Source organism: Bos mutus, chromosome 4 (assembly GCF_027580195.1).
Source record: "Bos mutus isolate GX-2022 chromosome 4, NWIPB_WYAK_1.1, whole genome shotgun sequence".
Taxonomy (NCBI): Eukaryota; Metazoa; Chordata; class Mammalia; order Artiodactyla; family Bovidae; genus Bos; species Bos mutus.
The window spans coordinates 47,105,018-47,127,095 of NC_091620.1; the positions used below are offsets into that span (position 1 = coordinate 47,105,018).

Sequence of the window (22,078 nt, forward strand, 5' to 3'; positions counted from 1 at the left end):
ATGAAGTGATGGGACTGGATGCCATGATCTTAGTTTTTTGAATTTTGAGTTTTAAGCCAGCTTTTTTACTTCTTTCACCTTCATCAAGAGGCTCTTTAATTCTTCTTTGCTTTCTACCATGAGGATGGTATCTTCTGCATATCTGAGGTTACTGGTATTTCTCCCAGGAATCTTGATTCCAATTTGTGCTTCATCCAGCATTTCTCATGATGTACTCTGCATATAAATTAAATAAGCAGAGTGCCAATATACAGCCTTGATGTACTCCTTTCCCAATTTGGAACAGTTCCATATGCTGTTCTATTGCTTCTTGACCTCCTGCATACATGTTTCCCAGGAGGCAGGTAAGGTGGTCTGGTATTCCCATCTCTGTAAGATAATTTTCCACAGTTTATTGTGATCTGCACAGTCAAAAGGCTTTAGCTTAGTCATTGAAGCAGAAATATATGTTTTTCTGGAATTCTCTAGCTTTTTATATAATCCAGCGGATGTTGGCAATTTGATTAATATGTAGTTTTCCTGTTATTGTGTATGGTTCAGGAACCATTGGAGCCATTATTTGAAACATTTTCTTAAATAGAATTGAATAAATAGTATAGGTTATTCCAGAATGGTGAAATAAGATTTGCGTAGAAAAGGACAGTGATGTAAGAATTCACCTGTCTAATGTTCATGACTGTGAAGCGTCCTAGGCATAACCCCCAAGGACTGTCAAACCCCCATTCCATAATGTGAACTATACCTCGTGCCTTTCTAGGTGGGGGGAACAGTTAGCATTCTTGGGGAATGTGTCCGGGTGCAGTGAAGGCCAGTCCTTTGAGAAATGAACAACCATTCTGCATTAACTATGGCCTGGGAAGACATCTGGTGTTGTGGAGGACCATTGCTTGAGACTCTACCAGCCAATTGGAGTGGAATTTGCACCCTAGTTAAATTGGCTATCCTTTTCACCCTGGCATTTCGACACTCGGATCCATCTCTTAAGCAGACTAACCATAGAGCCAAAAGGAACACTCTTGCCCCAGGTGGGTCATTTGATCCATATATATTTATTTTATTGGGGTCCCTGTAGGTATTCCTAATGAATCCAAAGCTAGAAACCAAATAGCAGTAGGGTTCGAGTAGGTATTATTCTGGTGGTCCACCATTAATAAAAATGTTGATTGGGTAAACTGTGTTTACTATAACCAACAGAGGTTTGTTTACTATACCAGAGATGCTCTAAGGGGAATAGCAAAACAGATGCTACCAGCAAAATGGCATGGGGAAAATTGACTGGCCTTAGACATGATTCTGGAGAACGCAGTGGCACCCCAGTCCAGTACTCTTGCCTGGAAAATCCCATGGATGGAGGAGCCTGGTGGGCTGCAGTCCATGGGGTCGCTAAGAGTCGGACATGACTGAGCAACTTCACTTTCACTTTTCGCTTTAATGCATTGGAGAAGGAAATGGCAACCCACTCCAGTGTTGTTGCCTGGAGAATCCCAGGGATGGGGGAGCCTGGTGGGCTGCCGTCTCTATGGTCGCACAGAATCGGACACAACTGAAGGGACTTAGCAGCAGCAACAGTGCACCTTTACTCTGTAATAGTTTATTTCTTCTCATTAACTGGTACAGAGTTAAAGGATTGGCAACCAAGATCATTTTAAAACTTCTTTTTAAAGTTTAATCTTAAAAGACTTTTTGCCAAATCTGGTTTGTCTCCCTTTCTATTCTTCCCTTTTGTCACCAGATTATTCTTAAATTTCTGTTCATTTTGCTGAAAAATAGTTAGATTTTTATTTATTTTCTTCAAGTACTTAAGTAATATAACTTATACTTTTATAACGAAGGTCAAAGAAGTGAAATGTCACGATATTTGATTTCATTAGCATTTATTGAGGCTTCTTTTGTGGCCTACAATAGATAGTTAATGTTTCATGACTGTATAAATTCAGAAAGAAAATATATTCTAGGTTTTTTGTGTGCAGTTTCTGATCTACGGCTTAAGCTGTGATCTGAAGCTTTAATCTTCTGTATCTTTGCTTAGTTTTTTATCTGATCATTTTGTAAGTTTTGAGATTTTTTTATATTTTCTAGTTAATATATATTCTAGTTTTCTTTAATTTTTCAAAATATTTCAGAGCTTATTGTTAAGTGTTAATGAATTCATGATTGTTATGTATTTTAAACTATGTATTTTTAAACTATTAGGTAATAGTAGTTTTCCCTTAAGGTGTTTTGGGATAAAAGTTTTATTTTTGTTTCCTTTTATTTTATTTAAAAATAAATTTTTATTATTATTATTTTTACTTTACAATATTGTATCGGTTCTACCATACATCAACATGAATCCGCCACGGGTGTACACATGCTCCCCATCCTGAACCCCCCTCCCACCTCCCTCCTCATACCATCCCCTCTGGGTCATCCCAGTGCACCAGCCCCAAGCTTCCTGTATCCTGCATCAAACCTGGACCGGTGATTCGTTTCTTATATGATATTATACATGTTTTAATGCCATTCTCCCAAATCACCCCCCACCTTTTAAAATTCTTATCCTACTTGTCTTTCTAGTTAATATTTGCCTTATACATAGTTTCTTTTTTTCTTCCATTTATTTTATATGTCTCTGTTAGACAACACTCCAGTGGATCATTTTTTAAAAGAATCAAACATTTAAATCTGTCTTTTAATGGGTAACTTAATTGATTTATATATAATTACTATTTTATTAGAACTTATTTCTGTGATAACTTTTGTGTTTCTGTTTATCATGATTTTTTTCCCCTCCTTTTCTTCTCTCTTCCCTTCATACCTTAGAACATTCTCACTTGCCTCTGGTGGGTCTTGTCTGTCTGTATTTCTCTCCCAAATACCAGCTAACCAAACAATCACAATTGTTGTCTACGATTTTACTCACAGATTGTTACAGGTATCATATATGAAAACTCAAGTATCAAACTTTGTAGAGTTGAGTTATTTTCTGACTCTTCATAAATTGTTGGATATCTTTTGGTTCACTCTGTATTTTAGAGTACTTTCTCTGAGAGTCCTTTCAAGCAGGGTTTGAGCGGTTGACTTTGTAAGTTATTAAATGTCTCAGGATATCATATTTAAACAATTCAAATATTTAAGCCACTGCTTACATTTAAACTCCTTTCAACAGTTATTTAATGAGCTATAAAATATCTTAGATGCAAAGGCCATTTTCTCTTAAGACTTTTGACAATAATAATCCATTGTTTTCTTACTTCTGCAGTTGTTGATATGAGTCGCATTTTTCTCCTAATCAGTAGTCACTAATTGATTCTTGGCTGTATTCTGCCGTTTAACCAAACCATTGTGTTCTTTATTTCAAAAATTATTTCTTCACGCTTAATAATTTCAGTTGTTTATTATTTATAATTACTTGGTTTTGCTTTATGTTTCCAATATTTTTTCTATTTTTGAGAAGATTTGTTATGCGTATTTTGAGTTCTTACTATTATCTGGGCCATTGATTTTGCTTCCTTTTTGTAAGGTGGCTTCAGTTCAGTTCAGTCGCTCAGTCATGTCAGAATCTTTGCGACCCCATGAATCGCAGCACGCCAGGCATCCCTGTCCATCACCAACTTCCGAGGTTTACTCAAACTCAGGTCTGTTGAGTCGGTGATGCTCATCCTCTCATCTCATCCTCTGTCGTCCCCTTCTCCTCCTATCCCCAATCACTCCCAGCATCAGCGTCTTTTCCAATGAGTCAACTCTTCGCATGAGGTGGCCAAAGTATTGGAGTTACAGTTTTAGCATCAGTCCTTCCAATGAACACCGAGGACTGATCTCCTTTAGAATGGCTTGGTGGATCTCCTTGTAGGCCAAGGGACTCTCAAGAGTCTTCTCCAACACCACAGTTCAAAAGCATCAATTTTTTGGCGCTCAGCCTTCTTTATAGTCCAACTCTCACATCCATACATGACTACTGGAAAAACCATAGCCTTGACTAGATAGACCTTTGTTGGCAAAGTAATGTCTCTGCATTTTAATATACTATCTAGGTTGGTGCCAAAGAATTGATGCTTTTGAACTGTGGTGTTAGAGAAGACTCTTGAGAGTCCCTTGGCCTGCAAGGAGATCCAACCAGTCCATTCTGAAGGAGATCAGCCCTGGGATTTCTTTGGAAGGAATGATGCTCAAGCTGAAACTCCAGTACTTTGGCCACCTCATCGAAGAGTTGACTCATTGGAAAAGACTCTGATGCTGGGAGGGATTGGGGGCAGGAGGAGAAGGGGACGACAGAGGATGAGATGGCTGGATGGTATCACTGACCCAATGGACGTGAGCCTGAGTGAACTCCGGGAGTTAGTGATGGACAGGGAGGCCTGGCGTGCTGTGATTCATGGGGTCGCAGAGTCAGACAGGACTGAGCAACTGAACTGACCTAGGTTGGTCATAACTTTCCTTCCAAGGAGTAAGTGTCTTTTAATTTCATGGCTGCAGTCAGCATCTGCAGTGATTTTGGAGCCCAAAAACATAAAGTCTGACACTGTTTCCACTGTTAACCCATCTGTTTGCCATGAAGTGATGGGACCAGATGCCATGATCTTCGTTTTCTGAATGTTGAGCTTTAAGCCAACTTTTTCACTCTCTTTCACTTTCATCAAGAAGCTTTTTAGTTCCTCTTCACTTTCTGCCATAAGGGTGGTGTTAGCTGCATATCTGACTCTTTATTGCCAAATTCAGACTTAAATTGAAGAAAGTAGGGAAAACCACTAGACTATTCAGGTATGACCTAAATCAAATCCCTTATGATTATACAGTGGAAGTGAGAAATAGATTTAAGGGACTAGATCTGATAGAGTGCCTGATGAACTATGGATAGAGGTTCGTGACATTGTACAGGAGACAGGGATCAAGAGCATCCCCATGGAAAAGAAATGCAAAAAAGCAAATGGCTGTCTGAGGAGGCCTTACAAATAGCTGTGAAAAGAAGAGAAGCGAAAAGCAAAGGAGAAAAGGAAAAATATATGCATATGAATGCAGAGTTCCAAAGAATAGCAAGGAGAGATAAGAAAGCCTTCCTCAGTGATCAATGCAAAGAAATAAAACAACAGAATGGGAAAGACTAGAGATCTCTTCATGAAAATTAGAGATACCAAGGGAACATTTCATGCAAAGATGGGCTCGATAAAGGACAGAAATGGTATGGATCTAACAGAAGCAGAAGATATTAAGAAGAGGTGGCAAGAATACACAGAAGAACTATACAAAAAAGATCTTCACGACCCAGATAATCACAATGGTGTGATCACTCATGTAAAGCCAGACATCCTGGAATGTGAAGTCAAGTGGGCCTTAGAAAGCATCATTATGAACAAAGCTCGTGGAGGTGATGGAATTCCAGTTGAGCTATTCCAAATCCTGAAAGATGCGGTGAAAGTGCTGCACTCAATATGCCAGCAAATTTGGAAAAGTCAGCAGTGGCCACAGGACTGGAAAAGGTCAGTTTTCATTCCAATCCCAAAGAAAGGCAATGCCAAAGAATATTCAAACTACCACACATGCACTCATCTCACACGCTAGTAAAGTAATGCTCAAAATTCTCCAAGCCAGGCTTCAGTAATACGTGAAGCGTGAACTTCCAGATGTTCAAGCTGGTTTTAGAAAAGGCAGAGGAACCAGAGACCAAATTGCCAACATCTGCTGGATCATGGAAAAAGCAAGAGAGTTCCAGAAAAACATCTATTTCTGCTTTATTGACTATGCCAAAGCCTTTGACTGTGTGGATCACAATAAACTGTGGGAAATTCTGAAAGAGATGGGAATAGCAGACCACCTGACCTGCCTCTTGAGAAATCTGTATGCACGTCAGGAAGCAACAGTTAGAACTGGACATGGAACAACAGACTGGTTCCAAATAGGAAAAGGAGTACATCAAGGCTGTATATTGTCACCCTGTTTATTTAACTTCTTTGCAGAGTACATCATGAGAAATGCTGGGCTGGAAGAAGCACAAGCTGGAATCAAGATTACCAGGAGAAATATCAATAAGGTGGCTTAGTTTGCTATATTTCTTTCAGAGTGCCTGTGTTATTGCCACATTTCATCCTCCCCTGTACTTCTCCTCAGGACTCCATATTCTCTTGAGGAATTATCAACTATCTTGGTGTGCTGTTATGTGCATATGTGTTAGTGTGGAAGAGGGACCTTGGAAGAGTGAAAGGTTGGCGCATACTTTTGGAGACTTCAGGAGGATTTAGGGAATAGGATAGGCTTGCTTCTCAGAACTTACAGGGTTGCAGTCTTGTCAGGGAACATTTAATTTTAAGGAACCCTATATGTTGTTTTCTGTTTCTCAAGGGCCCTCTGTTCCTTATCAGTTCCTGGAAAACAGGAATGAGCAGAGCTGCACGCAGCTCTCAGGACTGAGGTCATGAGGCAGAACACACACATGGATTCCTTTCAGTAACCTTTTGCTTTTCTGTAAAACTACTTAGTCATGTTCCTATTTCCAATACATGGATTGTCTTCTGGCCCTGTGATGATTGTTATTCCCCTAGTTACTGTTATTATGCGTCTGGTTTTGGTGTTTTTTACTTAACCTTATTATTTACCTAAAGCTTCCTTGTATTACAATATATAAGCACACACTGCCATAAATAAAGCACCCTTGTCCCACTAGAGACTTGGGTCCCCCGCGTACTTCTTTTCTTCGCCGCCTTTTCGTCGACTCCTGTCCCCAGGTTCCGGTCTGTCAAGAAGACCATAACACAGTCTGGGCTCAACTGCTTCCTATTGGCTTCTGTTCTAGATAATTTTACTCTTCAGAGGACCTCTCAGTCCCTCTCCCTCAGCCTTTCCTCTTTTCCAGGGGCTGCTACCCTTAGGTGTAAATGCTGCTGGGTATTCAGGGGAAGGGGAAGAATGCTTGGCCATCTCTTCTATCCTGATTGTCTGTTTTTGCCTCCTCTAGTTTTCCATACTGTACTTGTATAAACTCATTGCCTCTTGCTTGTGCTGCTGCTTTCTTGCCCAGTGTGAGGAAGGGAGAAGAACATATGAAGAAAATTCTTTTTTCCCAAGATGATTCTCTGCAGTGGTACAGGCTGTCTCCTACTTGCAGTGATTGTATTCATTCAGTGCTAAATACCAACCATCTTCTTTCTTTCCAAGGGTTTTTCAGTTTTGTGAAAAATTTCTGGGATCTATTAAGTTTTCCTCTTGTCTCTGTGATGTTTCTCAGGTCTCAGTCCTGGAGGGAGCCATCAAGCTATCTTGTCTCTTCTAGTCCTTTCTAAAAATGCTTTTTAATGTATGTTCTTGTTCAGTAGCTCAGTCGTGTCTAACTCTTTGCGACCCTATGGATTGCAGCATGCCAGTCTTCCTTGTCCTTCACTATTTCCCAGAGTTGGCTCAAATTCATGTCGATAATACCATCCAGTCACTTCATCCTCTGGTGCCCCCTTCTCCTGCCTTCAGTCTTTCCCAGCATCAGGGTCATTTCCAGTGAGTTGGCTCTTCGTGTCAGGTGGCCAAAGTATTGGAGCTTCAGCTTGAGCATCAGTCCTTCAGTGAATGTTCAGGGTTGATTTCTTTTAGGATTAACTGTTTGATCTCTTTGCATCCAAGGGACACTCAAGAGTCTTCAACACTATAGTTTGAAAGCATCAGTTCTTCAGTGCTCAGCTTTTTTTATTGTCCAGCTCTCACATCCATACATGACTACTGGGAAGATCAAAACTGTATGGACCTTTGTTGTCAAAGTGATGTCTCTGCTTTTTAATATGCTGTCTAGATATATATGCTTAATGTCTTTCCTTAATTAGAATTATTTGTACAATTTGGTATGTTTATTTTTACTTAGCAGTAGCCCTTAGAACGGAGAAGGCAATGGCACCCCACTCCAGCACTCTTGCCTGGAAAATCCCATGGATGGAGGAGCCCAGTGGGCCGCAGTCCATGGGGTCGCTAAGAGTCGGACAGGACTGAGCGACTTCACTTTCACTTTTCACTTTTCACTTTCATGCATTGGAGAAGGAAATGGCAACCCACTCCAGTGTTCTTGCCTGGAGAATCCCAGGGACAGGGGAGCCTCGTGGGCTGCCGTCTCTGGGGTCGCACAGAGTCAGACACGACTAAAGTGACTTAGCAGCAGCAGTAGCAGCCCTTAGAAACTTCCATGTCAGGACAAAATAGATTCTTATGTAAAGTCAGAGAAAAGAGGATACTTTCTACTCAATTAAAAGCCTAAGACTATAAAGCCTTCTGTTTATAACCTTAATTCATTTAATGAACTTTTACTATTATAATCCAAATAATCACCTCCTAGGTAGTTTTATGCTTTTATGTCTAGATATTCAAAGTTTTATTTATAAACTTCTCCAAGATAGGGATTCAATATATTACTTCACTGTCTCTCAGATTCTAATATGGTGCTTTACTCTTAATATAAAGTTAATTAACTTTAATAAACAGAAGTATCTTTCTGCAGGATTTGTCAGCCTCTTTAGAAGCAGTATATGGACAGGCCAAAGAAGGAATTAACTCTGAAGAAATACTGGAGAAATTTAATGACTGGAGGTGTAATAAAAGAGAGGAGTTCACCAGTGTTAGAAGTGAAACAGAGACTTGTATACAACGTCTTATAGCATGGTTCCAGAATACTTTAAAGGTAACAGGAGTTCTGTTGCCTGGTGATGTTGTGGCATAAACCAGGGAATATATGTTTTTAAATTTTCCACATGTAATTTACTTCTTTCTGAAAGCAAGGGAGGGTGGAGGAGAGAGAAAAAAGAGACAAAAATAAGAATGAGAATGCTGGGATAGAAGAGTGAGGGATTTACCTATTTACATTCTCTGTTTAGGACGTATATGAAAACAGCTTCAGTCAAGCTACAGGTGTAAGATAATATCTGGAGTTTATTACAAGTGAAGTGTTTATTTTACAGCTATAGTGTAGAGGTAATGGTATGTGCTTTAGAAGATACAGCTTTCCTCATTTTGGTTTCTTTTTTAGAAAGATACATGTGTTTTAGCATTAGTTGGCTAACTAGTCATGATTAAAATGTTTGGCAGTGTTTAAGTCATTCAGGTTTTAGTTATCTTAAATATCTTAAAGATATCTAAAATGGGAAATATTAGTCTCGGTTATTAAATATTAGAAAAGATGTCATAATTTTTTTAGTTCTTATTTATTATTGTAAAAACACTACATAATTTTATAAAAGGCTTTGAGACATGTGGTTTGTATAATGTACTCAGAACCCTAACTGAATTTTTGCCCAATTTTGTTACTGATTCTTTGTTCTTCTGTCTGTCTGCAACCTCCTGAGCAAGGACAAAGACACCTATGGTATCATTTATCTCTCTGTGTGATTGGTTTCCAAATATAAGCTACTTCTAGAATTCTTTTTTGATGCTTTGTTATGGATACATTAACGTAACTAAGTTATTTCTTTGTCTTCGTTTGTTTCAGAATCATCCTCTGTTTAGGTTGTCTGTTATCTTTCATTTCCATTGCTATTTCCCAAATCTAGACCTCCGTAATCACAAATCTGAACCTCTGAAATCAGAGTGACTGCTTATGACCTTTATGTTCTACATTATAATTTTGACCCATGATTTTATTCTATTTTATACCTTATTATAAAGTCTGTTTCCTGATAGGAATTACCTTAGTTTTCCTAATGAGATGAAAACTATCAGAGTTTAATTTTTAACTTTTATTCTTTAGATTCCTCAATTCTAGTGAGTCATCATTAAATATCAGGTATAATCATACCCATTCCTTTGTATAAAGGCTGGTTTTGTTTACCTACTGTCTGTCCAATTTGAACTTGCCACCTGAGCAGTCAAGGTTCTTTACCAGTTGGACAGTCTCTTTTATTATTCCCTCAAAACATCTTGGTCTTGTCCCTGTTTTTTTCTCATACTTTTCCTCTGTATTGTCCTCTCATCTCTCTTAACCACTACTTACTTTAACAAAATCTGTATTTTCTTTAAGTGTGTGAGGTGTGTGTACCTTTTTTTTTTCCCCATGCATAAGGTTTCTGAAGGTAGTACTTTATATTTCTTACGTTTATTTCCCCCACATTATGCAATACATAGGCTAATTCTGTGCTCCAAGTGTAAGAATATAATACTAATTGAAATAATTAAATGAGATACTTCATGTTTTTATTTTTACAAATGAGGCCTTTGATCTGTCTGTGGAAAAATCACTGATTTCTGATGACACAATTGATAATATTGATGAAATCCTGGAGAACACTGAGTCAGGTGTTTGCAAGGAGCTGGAGATATCTCTGATTGTGAGTACTGGTATTCCTTAAAGCAAAGTGTTGTTTTTTGTTTTTTTTTTTTTTACTAGTTAGACTTAGCTTTCCTTGTAAAAGCCTGTCTGATATACTAATACTGCCAAGTTCTAATCCAAACACAATGAGAAGTCTTATTCTTCCACAGGGTGATATTTTCATTTTAGTAGGATATTTCACATCAAGGAAAAAAAAATCTCATGTTTAATTCTAGGAAAACAACTCTTAGATTAATCTGATTCTATCGGATTTCAATAGCACTTAATTCTTAAGTCTGTCATACCCAGTAACCATAAGATAAGATTCTTCAGAGTTTATAAAAGCTTGAAATAAAATCTGAGAGACCTTTTGGAAGTGAATACACAAGATTAATTAGTAGCTGTCTTTCTGTACTGTATATATTCTCTATTGCTGTATAAAGCCAAAAATTAGTGTATTTTGTAATGTTAATACTGCTCGCTGGGACCAGCTTTTTAGGTTGCTTACTAAATTGGTTATGTTTTTTTATTTTGGTTATGTTCTTTATTTTGGTTGGTTATGTTCTTTATTTTGCTTGTTTCTCTTTTCCCTTTGTAATTCTATACAGAGTGACATTTAAAAAATACATGCAAAAAAATACTGTATTTCCCCACTGTCAACTGTAAAGTTGTCCTTATTTAGATGGTTCTGTGAGGCTTGATTTTAGACATGGTTGTTAATAAAAATAGTGTTGAAGTTCTGTATATTGTTTAGTTTTTATATTTAGCATAGTAGTATTCCTGATTTCCTTTAATGCTCTAGTTTAGACAGCTTTAGGAATAATAGTGTTATGGGAATAAAATTTCCCATATGAACATCTTTGACATCAGTTTCTCTTCTCCCTCGAAAAAGATCTATGTTTAAGAAGTATTTTGAAATATATAAATTTGTTAAAGGTATCATTTTGAATTTTTTCCATTGTTATCAAAAGTTTTAATTATTTTGTACTCCTTTATATATAATTCTGTGTGTGTAATTTCATTTAGGAACAAGGTGATGCAGACAAGGAGATCATTTTAAAAACATGTAGTCAAGTACTACAAAAGATCCGTTCAGAGGAAAGCCTTATTGCCACAGTACAATCCAAGTACAAGGACAGTGTTGAGGTTGGAGTATGCTTTATATAATTGGTCTTATATACAGATGCTTTGAAATTTTTAATACTTAAACTTTTCTTAAGTAGTTAACACCCAGTGTGTAGATAAATTATTTACTATTTCTGGAAAAAAATTATAGCCATTGTTAGCTGGTATATAATTAAACTCACCCTATAGTGGGAATGGCAATTTTACTGATAAAATACATTGAGATTTTTTTTTTAATCTTTGGTTTTTATTATGCTCTCCAAAACATAACTTTTATCTTTTTCTTTATGCCTATACAAGTTTACAGTAGAAAACTTGCTATATACAGAAAGATAAGGAGGAGAAATAAAAACATTGATTGTATTCCCATTAGCTTAAGAGATATTAAGTGCTAGTTTTCAGAGTATTTCCTTTTTGAATGGTAAATTATATGTACATATGAATATTATGTGTATTGCATCATTTTGTAAACTGTTTTGAAAAGGTTTTTGTCATTTAATGGTTTTTCATGAACAGTTTCCCATATGATTAATAATTTTTTTATACTGTGATTGTGAGTGAATAAAACATCATCTCTTGCATAGATATATGATGTTATTTAACCTTTCATCTGTGTTAGATATTAGGTTTACTTGCATTTTTTTTTTACCATGAAACTGTATGTAGTTTTTGTACATAATCTTATTTAGTTCCTCAAGTAGATTCCTAAAAATTGTTAATTACTTAGTCAAAAGGAATGAATATTCTTGAAACTTGATATATATTGTCAAACTACTTTTGGAAAAGATAAATTCAGTTTACATCCTCACTGGAAATTCCCTTTTGCATTTTCTGTAGCGAAGTGCGTCTCACTATGTGTCCAGCTTGAAATATTTTTTACCTTTGCTACTTCGATTGCTAGAATGATATTATTCTAAGTAGATACGCAGAAAATCAAGAAGACAGTGGGTAGAATTGTTTTGTTGAAAATTGTAAAATTTTTAACTTCAGTCTGAGCTCAGTAAATACTAGTTGAATCTTAATAGAGAGAGTGGTCCAAAGGTGACTGTTCAATAAATATTGCTATTTGTGTGTTGAAAATATAACAACTCTTTCTCTCAGTTTAAGAAACAGATTATTGAATGTTTAAATAAGAGCCCCAGCGTGGATCACTTGCTCTCCATTAAAAAGACACTGAAAAGCTTAAAGGCTCGACTGAGATGGAAATTGGTTGAAAAGAATAATTTGGAAGAAGTAAGAAAACAGTTGGTTCTTAATGAATTCTGTGTGTACCTAATTTTACTTGGGGTCTGCTTCTTAAATACACTCTTTAAAATTATTCACTTTTTGTTTTATATATTTTATCTCTTTTTCCCTCTGTAAGTTACTAGGTTAATAATGTAAAACATTTTCCTATGTCATGAAATGTTTTCTAAAAACATTTTACATGGTTGCCTTGGTTGTTGGTAACATAAATGTTTTTGAATAATTTAAAAAACTTTTACTTGGACTGTTACAATGTCTATTAAAAATAAGCCTGTTACATGCTGAGAGGTGACAGGGTGCTCCCCCAAAGGTAGAATTTTGTCATAAAGATCAGGATGTCTTTTGTTAACTCTCTTTTTAAAGCCTGGACATAGTATTTCTTGCAGATATTTTAAGTTGTTTTCAAATGTAATAGAACAAAAAGAATTAGGACACTTTTAGCCTTTAGGCTTGAAACTTTGTGAATAAACTGCCATTCTTTGTTCCCTTGAGGATTCCATTTACTTATCAAAGGGGTTTACATTATATCTTAATCCAGCTTGAATTAGCTTTCTTCCTCATTGGAGCAGTTAAGCATGGAGTAGAACTAATTTAATAGTTTAAAATTTTTCTAGTTTTATCCTATTCTGGGCTATAGGACATGAGGTCTTTTTTAGTTTAATTTTTTAACTGTTATAGAAATACATCTAACCTTAAAGACATGTACTTTTTAAGGAGACTTATTTGTTATCATTAATGTTTTCAGAGTCCTACATTGTTTTTCCTAGGCATGCCACATGTTTACTGATTTTTTAAAATCAAGTTTTACATGGAGAAATATTCCATGGAATTTAATTGTATTCTGGTTCCTATTCTTAATATTTATTTTATGGTGGCAGTTGGTCATCTTAGAGAAAACTTACAGCAAATTAAGAGATAAGAAAAATCTATGTAATAGACTTTATGGCTACATTTTTATAATCCCTTTTTGTAGGTTTTAGAAAATTCAGGGTTAGAATAAACTAATATTAAACTAATATTAATTCAACAATTATGTTATGAGGGACTTTAGTGCTAGATATGGAAGGATATGTAAAAATCAGACAGTGATTTGCCATAGAAGTTGCCTTAATTCTTACTAGGAAGAACTTGTTTTCAGTCTACTTTAATAAGCCTGTAACGTTACTTTTTTCTTTCTGGTTAAAGTCTGATGACCATGATGGATCTGAGATTGAAAAAATAAAACAAGAAATAACTCAGTTACGGAATAGTGTCTTTGAGGGAATTTATCATGAGCAGGAGGAATATGTAAGTATTTGATTCTTTGAAATGTTGAATTAGTTTTAAAATTGGATTCAAATATCTGTTTTTATGAAGTGGACTGTAATCACAAGGCTAGAGATTATATTGGCATAGTTATGTTGGTATGGGGGTTTCCCTGGTGTGTCAGATGGTAATTTTAGCCTGCAATGCAGGAGACGCGGGTTTTATCCCTGTGTTGGGAAGATCCACTGGAGAAAGGCTTGACTATCCACTCTGGCAGTCTTTCCTGGAGAATTCCTTGGACAGAGGATCCTGGCAGTCTGTAGTCCATGGTGTCGCAAAGAGTCAGACACAACTAAGTGACTAACTGTTGATACAATAATATTTATGTGAACTTAGATATTAATTTCTGATGACAAAATATTTCATAACCATTGTTCCAGATGTGAAAATTGCAGAAAAGTATAAAGAAATATCATCTTTAACTTTCTCAGTCGGTGGTAACAGTAGTATAATTACATTAAACTTTTGACTTATCTTCCTTTAAGTCTTATTTTTACAAGAATCAAGATTATCTCATAATTTTGCACACTACTTGTTTTCTGTTTAACATAAAGCCCAAAGATTTTTCCTTTATTATAATCTTTATGATTATTATTTTAGCTTAAAACCGCAGTGAAAACATTAACAAGGCACCATAATTTAGTTGAATATTACAAAACTACTAGGTTGAGGGTAAGTTTTACCACTGATTTTTGTTACTTTGGAAGAATCAGTCAGCATATCTTGTCTTTAAAATGGAAAGAATATTGAATTTTATATTTTAGGGATATTATGGGAAGAAAGGTAAGAAACAGTGCTCTGAAGAATAAAAGTACTATGAAAATAATAGGCACTTTATTATGTGATATTTAGCAAACTTACCTGTGTGTACTTCATTATTCACCTTGTGAATATTGGATAAAATAACTATCCCATGAACTTGATAAATGTCTGGAAATTTTACAGAATAAAACATGTGATAAGTGACTTTTCTAAGGATGTTCAGTTGACACGTTTACTTTAAAGTAGCTTTTGTAGAGCTACATGTTTATTTTTTTCTTTCCAGGCTTTTATGATTTTTTTTTCCTACATGAAATAGCCAGTATTTTAAAATGTTACTGTGTTCTTACATTTTGAGAACTAGTGACAGTTTATGATTCCAGTTGATTTTTCATCACACTTTTTCATTTTAGCTTGAAAGTGAGTGTGGACTTTGACCTTAGGCAAGATTTTGTGCCTGTATATGTAAGCCAAGCCATTAAAATTTGTAATAAACTTTTTCTTCTATTAGTAAGGTGGTTAATTTAGATCCAAGTTGCTGCTTGGTTTTCAATTATTGTAGTAGAAGGCAAAATCAGTGATTTTATATATATTTATATATATATATTATTAGATTATATATATATTATTAGATTAGAAGTCTTGTTATTTAATAAGGGAGGTATCAGGATGTATGATTGAATATACATTGATCTATAATAAAAAATACATATTTTTTTAAATTTAGGCGAAGCTGAGTAGCTTAGTACAAAAATGGTTCCCTGAGCTTCCTCTACTTCATCCTGAAATAGGATTACTTAAGTACATGGTAAGCTTTGTTTCCTTTGAGAATTACTACTATGCAGAGTGCTGAAAAGTGATGATGTTACAATTATGTATCATTGTTGAATCTGTAATAATCTTGCTATAAAAATGTTTCTGCTGAATGGTTTTTAGTATTAGAACTTTCTCAAGGCTGTCTTTCATACTTGCATACTGTATTTTAATTTTTATATCAATTTGCATGTTTTCTGTATTTTCTCTTTTTCTCATGATTAAAGAGAAAACATTTTGCATGGCACTTATTTGAATTAAAGGTGTTTATCTTTTGAATTGATGAAGCAATTTTATCTCCTGTTCCAAGAGTTAGAATAAAAGTAGGACTCTGATACTCATGAAGAATTTATAAACAGAATGTATCTTTTAAAGCAGGCTGGAAAAATTATTCTAGAGAAGTTGAGGTAGAAGTTAAGGTAGATATGTTAATGTGAGTATGATTTTCTAGGCAGTCAGGATTCAAAACTAGGAGATCAATGTATTAGGACATTGTGGAGCAGGATTGGTAAACTCTGGCTCTCAGAGCCGAGTCTGTTAACTCTGTGTTTTATTATTTTGTCTGCTGCCCATGAGGGTCTAGAGGAGATGTTTATTCTTTAACATTGTCATTAAATTCATGATAATAGTTTAAATATAGTACCTAAAGGAATGTTCACATAGATATCTGAACTGATAAATATATAAGATTAAAGTCCTGTAAACTGTTAAAGCAATTACTGAATAATCTTTTTCAGACTAAACTTTTAAATAATGTGAGATTTTCCTTGCAATTATTTAATTTTGCTTAGAGACTATTTTATGTAGGATGCATGAGTAAATAATGTGATACTATATGGGGCTTGAAAATTAATTTCAAAAATACGCTAATCTGTTTTATTTTGGAAGATTAATCATGGCTTACGATTCTCTTCATTGACCTGCAAAACTGTTAATCATAATCATATGATTGGCTTATGGATACCCTTTATTATTTTAAGGTGTTTTCCTGTGATATGTGCTTTAGGAAATCCCCTGTAGGTTGATTATATATTGTGGATTACTTAAATATGGTGACAACACTTAAAAAAACAGAAGATAATTTCACAATCCCTCTTATGATTAGTAAGACTATACCACAGTAAAACTCAGCTTGATTTAAAATGTCGATAGTCATGTTTTAGTGCACAAAAGTATCAGGAATACATAGTAGAATTAAATTATTTGAAAGAAATTTTCAATTTTGAAGATTCCATTTCAAACAGAGGCAGGGGTGTTAGAACTCTGTTAGTTCCTAGAACTGTCGTAGTCTTAATTTTTAGACTTCTCATTCCCATTCTACAGCCGCCTTTTTATTTTTCATCATTTTAATATTTTTTAGGAAACACATTAAGTTTCCCAAGTAACATCAGGGTTCCTTGGAAGCAGGGTTCATCCCAGTCATTTTCAGAATCTCGTATAGAGGGGTAGCATGATTAAGTGTATGGTGATTACATTCCGGGTGGGAATTCAAGTGCCAGGACATAGAAAAATATAAAACTTTAAATATTTTTATTTTATTGGTATCTCCAGTAGAGTTCATGATATCCAATCCATCTGATAGTATGTAACTAATTTTGTTATTTGAAAGTGCTTGTTTGGTTTCTTGAAGTGTAACAAAAACTTGTTCTTAGAACTCTGGTGGTCTTCTTACAATGAGCTTGGAAAGAGATCTTCTTGATGCTGAGCCTATGAAGGAGCTTAGCAGCAAGCGTCCTTTGATATGTTCTGAGGTTAATGGGCAGATAATTCTTTTAAAGGTAAGTTTAAGTTCTTTGGACTTGTGGAAGATTCAGAGAAGTACCACGTGGTGGTGGTACTTTTACAGCAAAGTAAAGACCCACTGTTTATTTTCTAAATTATATGAATTAACTGGTATCATGATTATGTTTCCAGTTTGGCTGCTGTAACTACCTTGTATTTAAAGTTTCCCTCATTTCCCTAAATAATATATGTTTTTAATAGGATATACTTGCTTTTCTTTTTTCAGGAGAACTTAATATGATCTAGCTAAGATTCAAAGTTCTTATTTTTCTTAGGTTTCTATTTGAAATCTCAACTGTTTTGCCAACAGTCTTTTATTCTTTGATTTCTTCTCTTCATTGACCTGCAAAACTGTTAATCATAATAGTTGGATAATTAATTTGGTCTTAGTGGGTATATATTGTAGACTATATTTTAAGCTACTGGTAGAATTGTTCTTTTCTTTTTAAATTATATCATTAAAAGCAGATACGAAAACTACTCATGCAATTAAAGAATAAATTTAGATATATTTTAACATATAAAAAGTTGAAATGATATATACTTAGAGTGAGATTTTAATCTTAGGACTGCCACTTCCTCTTTTTTGGTAAAAGGGCTATTCTGTGGATGTCGACACAGAAGCCAGGGTAATTCAGAGAGCAGCTGCCTATCACACAGCTTGGAGAGAAGCTAAAGGAGAATCTGGGTTGCTACCACTGATATTCTTATTTTTGTGTAAGGTAAAGTTTTTATGCTAATCTCTTTCAGAAAACATTTTATTTAAAATATGTTTTAGTTACAAGCTTTATAGAAGTAATTCCTTTTAATTTTTTAAATTAAATATATAGTTGATTTACAATTTTGTGTTAATTTCAGGTATATTAATTTCATAGCACAGTATTTTTGCAGATTATATTCCATTGTAAGATAATGGGTATAATTCCCTGTATTACATAGTAAATCTTTGTTGCTTATCTATTTTATATATAACAGTTTGTATCTATTAACCCCATACCCCTAATATGTCCCTTGCACTTTCCATCTCCTGTTTGGTAACCACAGTTTGTTTTTTATGTCTGAGTCTGGTTCTGTTTTGTATATATATTCATTTGTATTATTTTTTAGATTCCATATATAGGTGATATCATATAGTTATTTGTCTTTCTCTGAGTTATTTCACTAAGCATAATATGCTCTAGGTCCATCCACATTGCTGCAAATGGCAATATATATCCCATTGTATATACCACATTTTCTTAATTCACTCATTTATAAATGGACATTTGGGTTACATACATGTCTTGACCACTGTAAATAGTGCTGTTTTGTACACTGAAGTGTGTATATCTTTAGGATTGTTGTTGTTGTTGTTACTGTTTTCTGGATATATACCCAGAAGTAGAATTGCTGGATTGTATGGTGGTTCTATTTTTATTTTTTTAAGGAATTCCCGTCTGTTTTCCTTAGTGGCTGTACCAATTTACATTACCACCAACAATGTAAGGGCTCCCTTTTCTCCATATCTTCTCCAAAATTTGTTATTTGTAGATTTTTTGATGATAGCCCTTCTGATAGCTGTGAGGTGATAGCTAGCTCATTGTGGTTTTTATTTGCACTTCTCTAATAATTAGTGATATTGAACATCTTTTCCTGTGCCTATTAGCCATCTATATGTCTTCTTTGAAAAAATATCTATTCTTCTGCTTATTTTTGTATTGTTTTTAATATCAAGTTGTATGAACTGTTTGTATATTTTGGATATGAACTACTTTTGTTAGTCACATCATTTTTTAATATTTTCTCCCATTCCATAGGTTGTTTTAATTTTGTTGATGGATTCTTCTGCTGTGCAAAGCTTTTACGTTTATTTAGACAGTCTTTTCAACAAGTGGTGCTGGGAAAGCTGGATAGCGACATATGAAACAATGAAATTATAGCATTCCCTCACACCATATACAGAAATAAACTCAAAATAGTTTAATACGTAAATGTAAGACAGGAAACCATAGAGCTCCTAGAAAAGAACATATATGAAACACTCTTTGACGTAAATTGTTAGCATGTTTTCTTGTATCAGTCTTCCAAGCAAAAGAAAAAAGCAAAAATAAACAACTGAGACCTAGTTAAATTTAAAAGATTTTGTTCAGCAGAGAAGTAATTCTTTGTGGAAAAATTATTTTGTACAGTCATTGTATACTGAAGATATTTTAAAGAATTTTTCACTTAGATTCTCATTTTCTGTTTTGCTTCTTAGTCTGATCCTATGGCTTATCTGATGGTCCCATATTATCCTAGGGCAAATCTGAATGCTGTTCAGTCCACCATGCCTTTAACTTCAGAGGTAAGTAAAAAAAAAAAAAAAAAAAAAAACATTATTTTCATGGATGTGTCTAGTGAGAAAGTATCACCTTAAGTTTGTTGAGGGTTTGCTGCACACTTTCAATGTACAGTTTTGATTATTTAATTGTCACATCACCCCTGGGATATGAGTTATCGCATTATATACAGATTAGAAAAGTGAGGCTCACAGAGATTAAAGTGACTAGTACAGGGTCCTTCATCCAGAGGCTGAGTTGGGACTTGGGGTTGGAACTTTTTGGCACCAAAGCATAATCCTTATAACTATTAGGCAGTGTCGTATGTAAATTGTATAGTATAGCACTTGGTCTTAAGCAGTAGCTTTAATTTCTGTTGTAAATTTGAATTAGTAATAACAGTAAACAATGACCTGATTCTTTCTGCACAGTAATTCTTTCGGCCTCTTTTCTTTTCTAGATGGTCTATGGTCATTGTTTGTAATCCAAGTCTTCTTAGAGACTATAGTCTCTAAGTCATATTAAACATATATATACACACACATATGTGATACATATGTTTACATGATATTACCAGTTACATAATCAGGACTTCTGGCCTTTAATTCTTTATCTATGCTGTATTGTTTTTAAAGGTTCGTTTAGAAGAAGCTTAGTCACTTCTGAAAAGTCTTTTAACTAGAGAAAAGGTTCAGTTATTAAAATGATTTGTCTACTTCCTGACTTTTTTGTATTATCTATAGGAAGCTTTAAAGGTCATGAAAGGTGTAGCCCAGGGCCTTCATACATTGCACAAGGCTGACATAGTTCATGGATCACTTCATCAGAACAATGTTTTTGCTTTAAACCGTCAACATGGAATTGTTGGAGATTTTGACTTCACCAAATCTGTGGTAAAATATAGTGGTTTTATAAATAAGTTCTAGACTTCATTTAGTATTATTAGGCACTTTTGCATGATATGGTAATTTATTATAAGATCTTTGCCTTTGGTTAAGGTATGTCATGTGGTGTAAGCTATTACTCTGTTATCAGCTAGATGCTAGGACAAGAGTTTATAAAGTTGTGCATTAAATTTTTTTTAACCATAAGTTTTAGGAGCAACCTAAGTTTTAGGAGCAACCTGAAATTACAGTCGATGGCGTTGACAACATTCACGTTAATTATTTTGTCAGTTGGAGCTTCCCTGGTGGCTCAGTGGTAAAGAATCTGTCTGCCAGTGCAGGAGACATGGGTTCAATCCTTGGGAGAAGGACATGGCAACCCACTCCTGCTTTCTTGTCTTGGAAATCCCATGGATAGAGGAGCCTGATGGGCTACAGTCCATGGAGTCACAAAATAGTGGGACATATCTTAGAGAACAAATAACAGCAGCAAACAACAATTATTTTGTCATCATCAAGAAACATTTAACTGCTAGAATACACAAGGAAAAGTAGATGGCCATCTCCTGTCTCCCCATCTGCTGCTGCTCTCCCAATCAATAGATTAGATTTAGATATACATGCTTTGCTATTTTTTGATTAGTGGGCATTTTTAGAAACTTGGGAATCTTGGACTTTTCCATTTAGTTTAAGTTCTAGTTTGATGACATTGACTGTTAATTTGGTGTCATGTTACCTCAGAAGAGGCAGTTTGTAGCAGTAACATATATCAGATAAAGAGAATATTGTGATATTTTTTTTTCTTTTTGGTAGAATAAATAGTTTCAAAATACAATCACAAGGGAGCATTTCTCTTTATTAAAATATAATTCACATATGATGTGTACATTTCAGTACTAATTTTAATATAGTCACAATATTGTGCATCAGTCACCACTGTCTAATTCTGAAACACTTTTATCACCCTCAGAAGAAAACCCTGTACTGCTTTGCAGTCACTCCTCCTCTATTCCTCTATTAAGTCTCTTGGAAACCACTAATCCACTTTCTGTCCTTATGGACTTAACTTATTGTGGACATTTTCTGCATATGGAGTCAAACAATATGTGGCTTTTTATGATGAGCATATTTCATTCTGCATAATGTTTTCAAGATTTATCCATCTTGTAGCATGTGCCTGAACTTCATTCCTTTTCTAAAAAATTTTTTATAACATAACCACAGTTATTTCAGAATGTATTCCAGTATCAAATGGTAAAGTTCAACAATGCAAAACCGAAATTGCTTTTGCACCAATTTAATAATTTTACACATGATAATCCAAATGTTTCGTTGCTACTCTCAATTCTTCCTACCCCTCTCCTTCCCCACCTGTGTCCATAAATCCATTCTTTATGTCTATGTCTCTACTTCTGCCTTGCAGATAGGTTTATCAGTACCATCTTTCTAGATTCCATATATATATACATTAATATATGATATTTGTCTTTCTCTTTCTGACTTACTTTACTCTGGATAATAGGCTCTAGGTTCATCCACATCATTAGGACTGACTGAAATGCATTCCTTTATATGGCTGAATAATATTCCATTGTGTATATGTACCACAGCTTCTTTATCCA

The 22,078-nt window shown here is 34.8% G+C and overlaps 1 protein-coding gene across 1 annotated transcript in view; it reads left to right on the forward strand.

The window, feature by feature from the left end:
* Nucleotides 1–22,078, forward strand: part of STK31 (serine/threonine kinase 31) — an 83,272-nt gene that overhangs the window by 36,863 nt on the left and 24,331 nt on the right. The window contains exons 12-21 of the mRNA XM_070369437.1: nucleotides 8,447–8,626; nucleotides 10,149–10,265; nucleotides 11,273–11,392; nucleotides 12,473–12,604; nucleotides 13,802–13,903; nucleotides 15,408–15,488; nucleotides 17,146–17,271; nucleotides 17,872–17,997; nucleotides 19,512–19,598; nucleotides 20,316–20,465. Of these exons, the coding sequence (XP_070225538.1) occupies nucleotides 8,447–8,626; nucleotides 10,149–10,265; nucleotides 11,273–11,392; nucleotides 12,473–12,604; nucleotides 13,802–13,903; nucleotides 15,408–15,488; nucleotides 17,146–17,271; nucleotides 17,872–17,997; nucleotides 19,512–19,598; nucleotides 20,316–20,465 (1,221 nt within the window). The remainder of the gene's footprint in view (nucleotides 1–8,446; nucleotides 8,627–10,148; nucleotides 10,266–11,272; nucleotides 11,393–12,472; nucleotides 12,605–13,801; nucleotides 13,904–15,407; nucleotides 15,489–17,145; nucleotides 17,272–17,871; nucleotides 17,998–19,511; nucleotides 19,599–20,315; nucleotides 20,466–22,078) is intronic.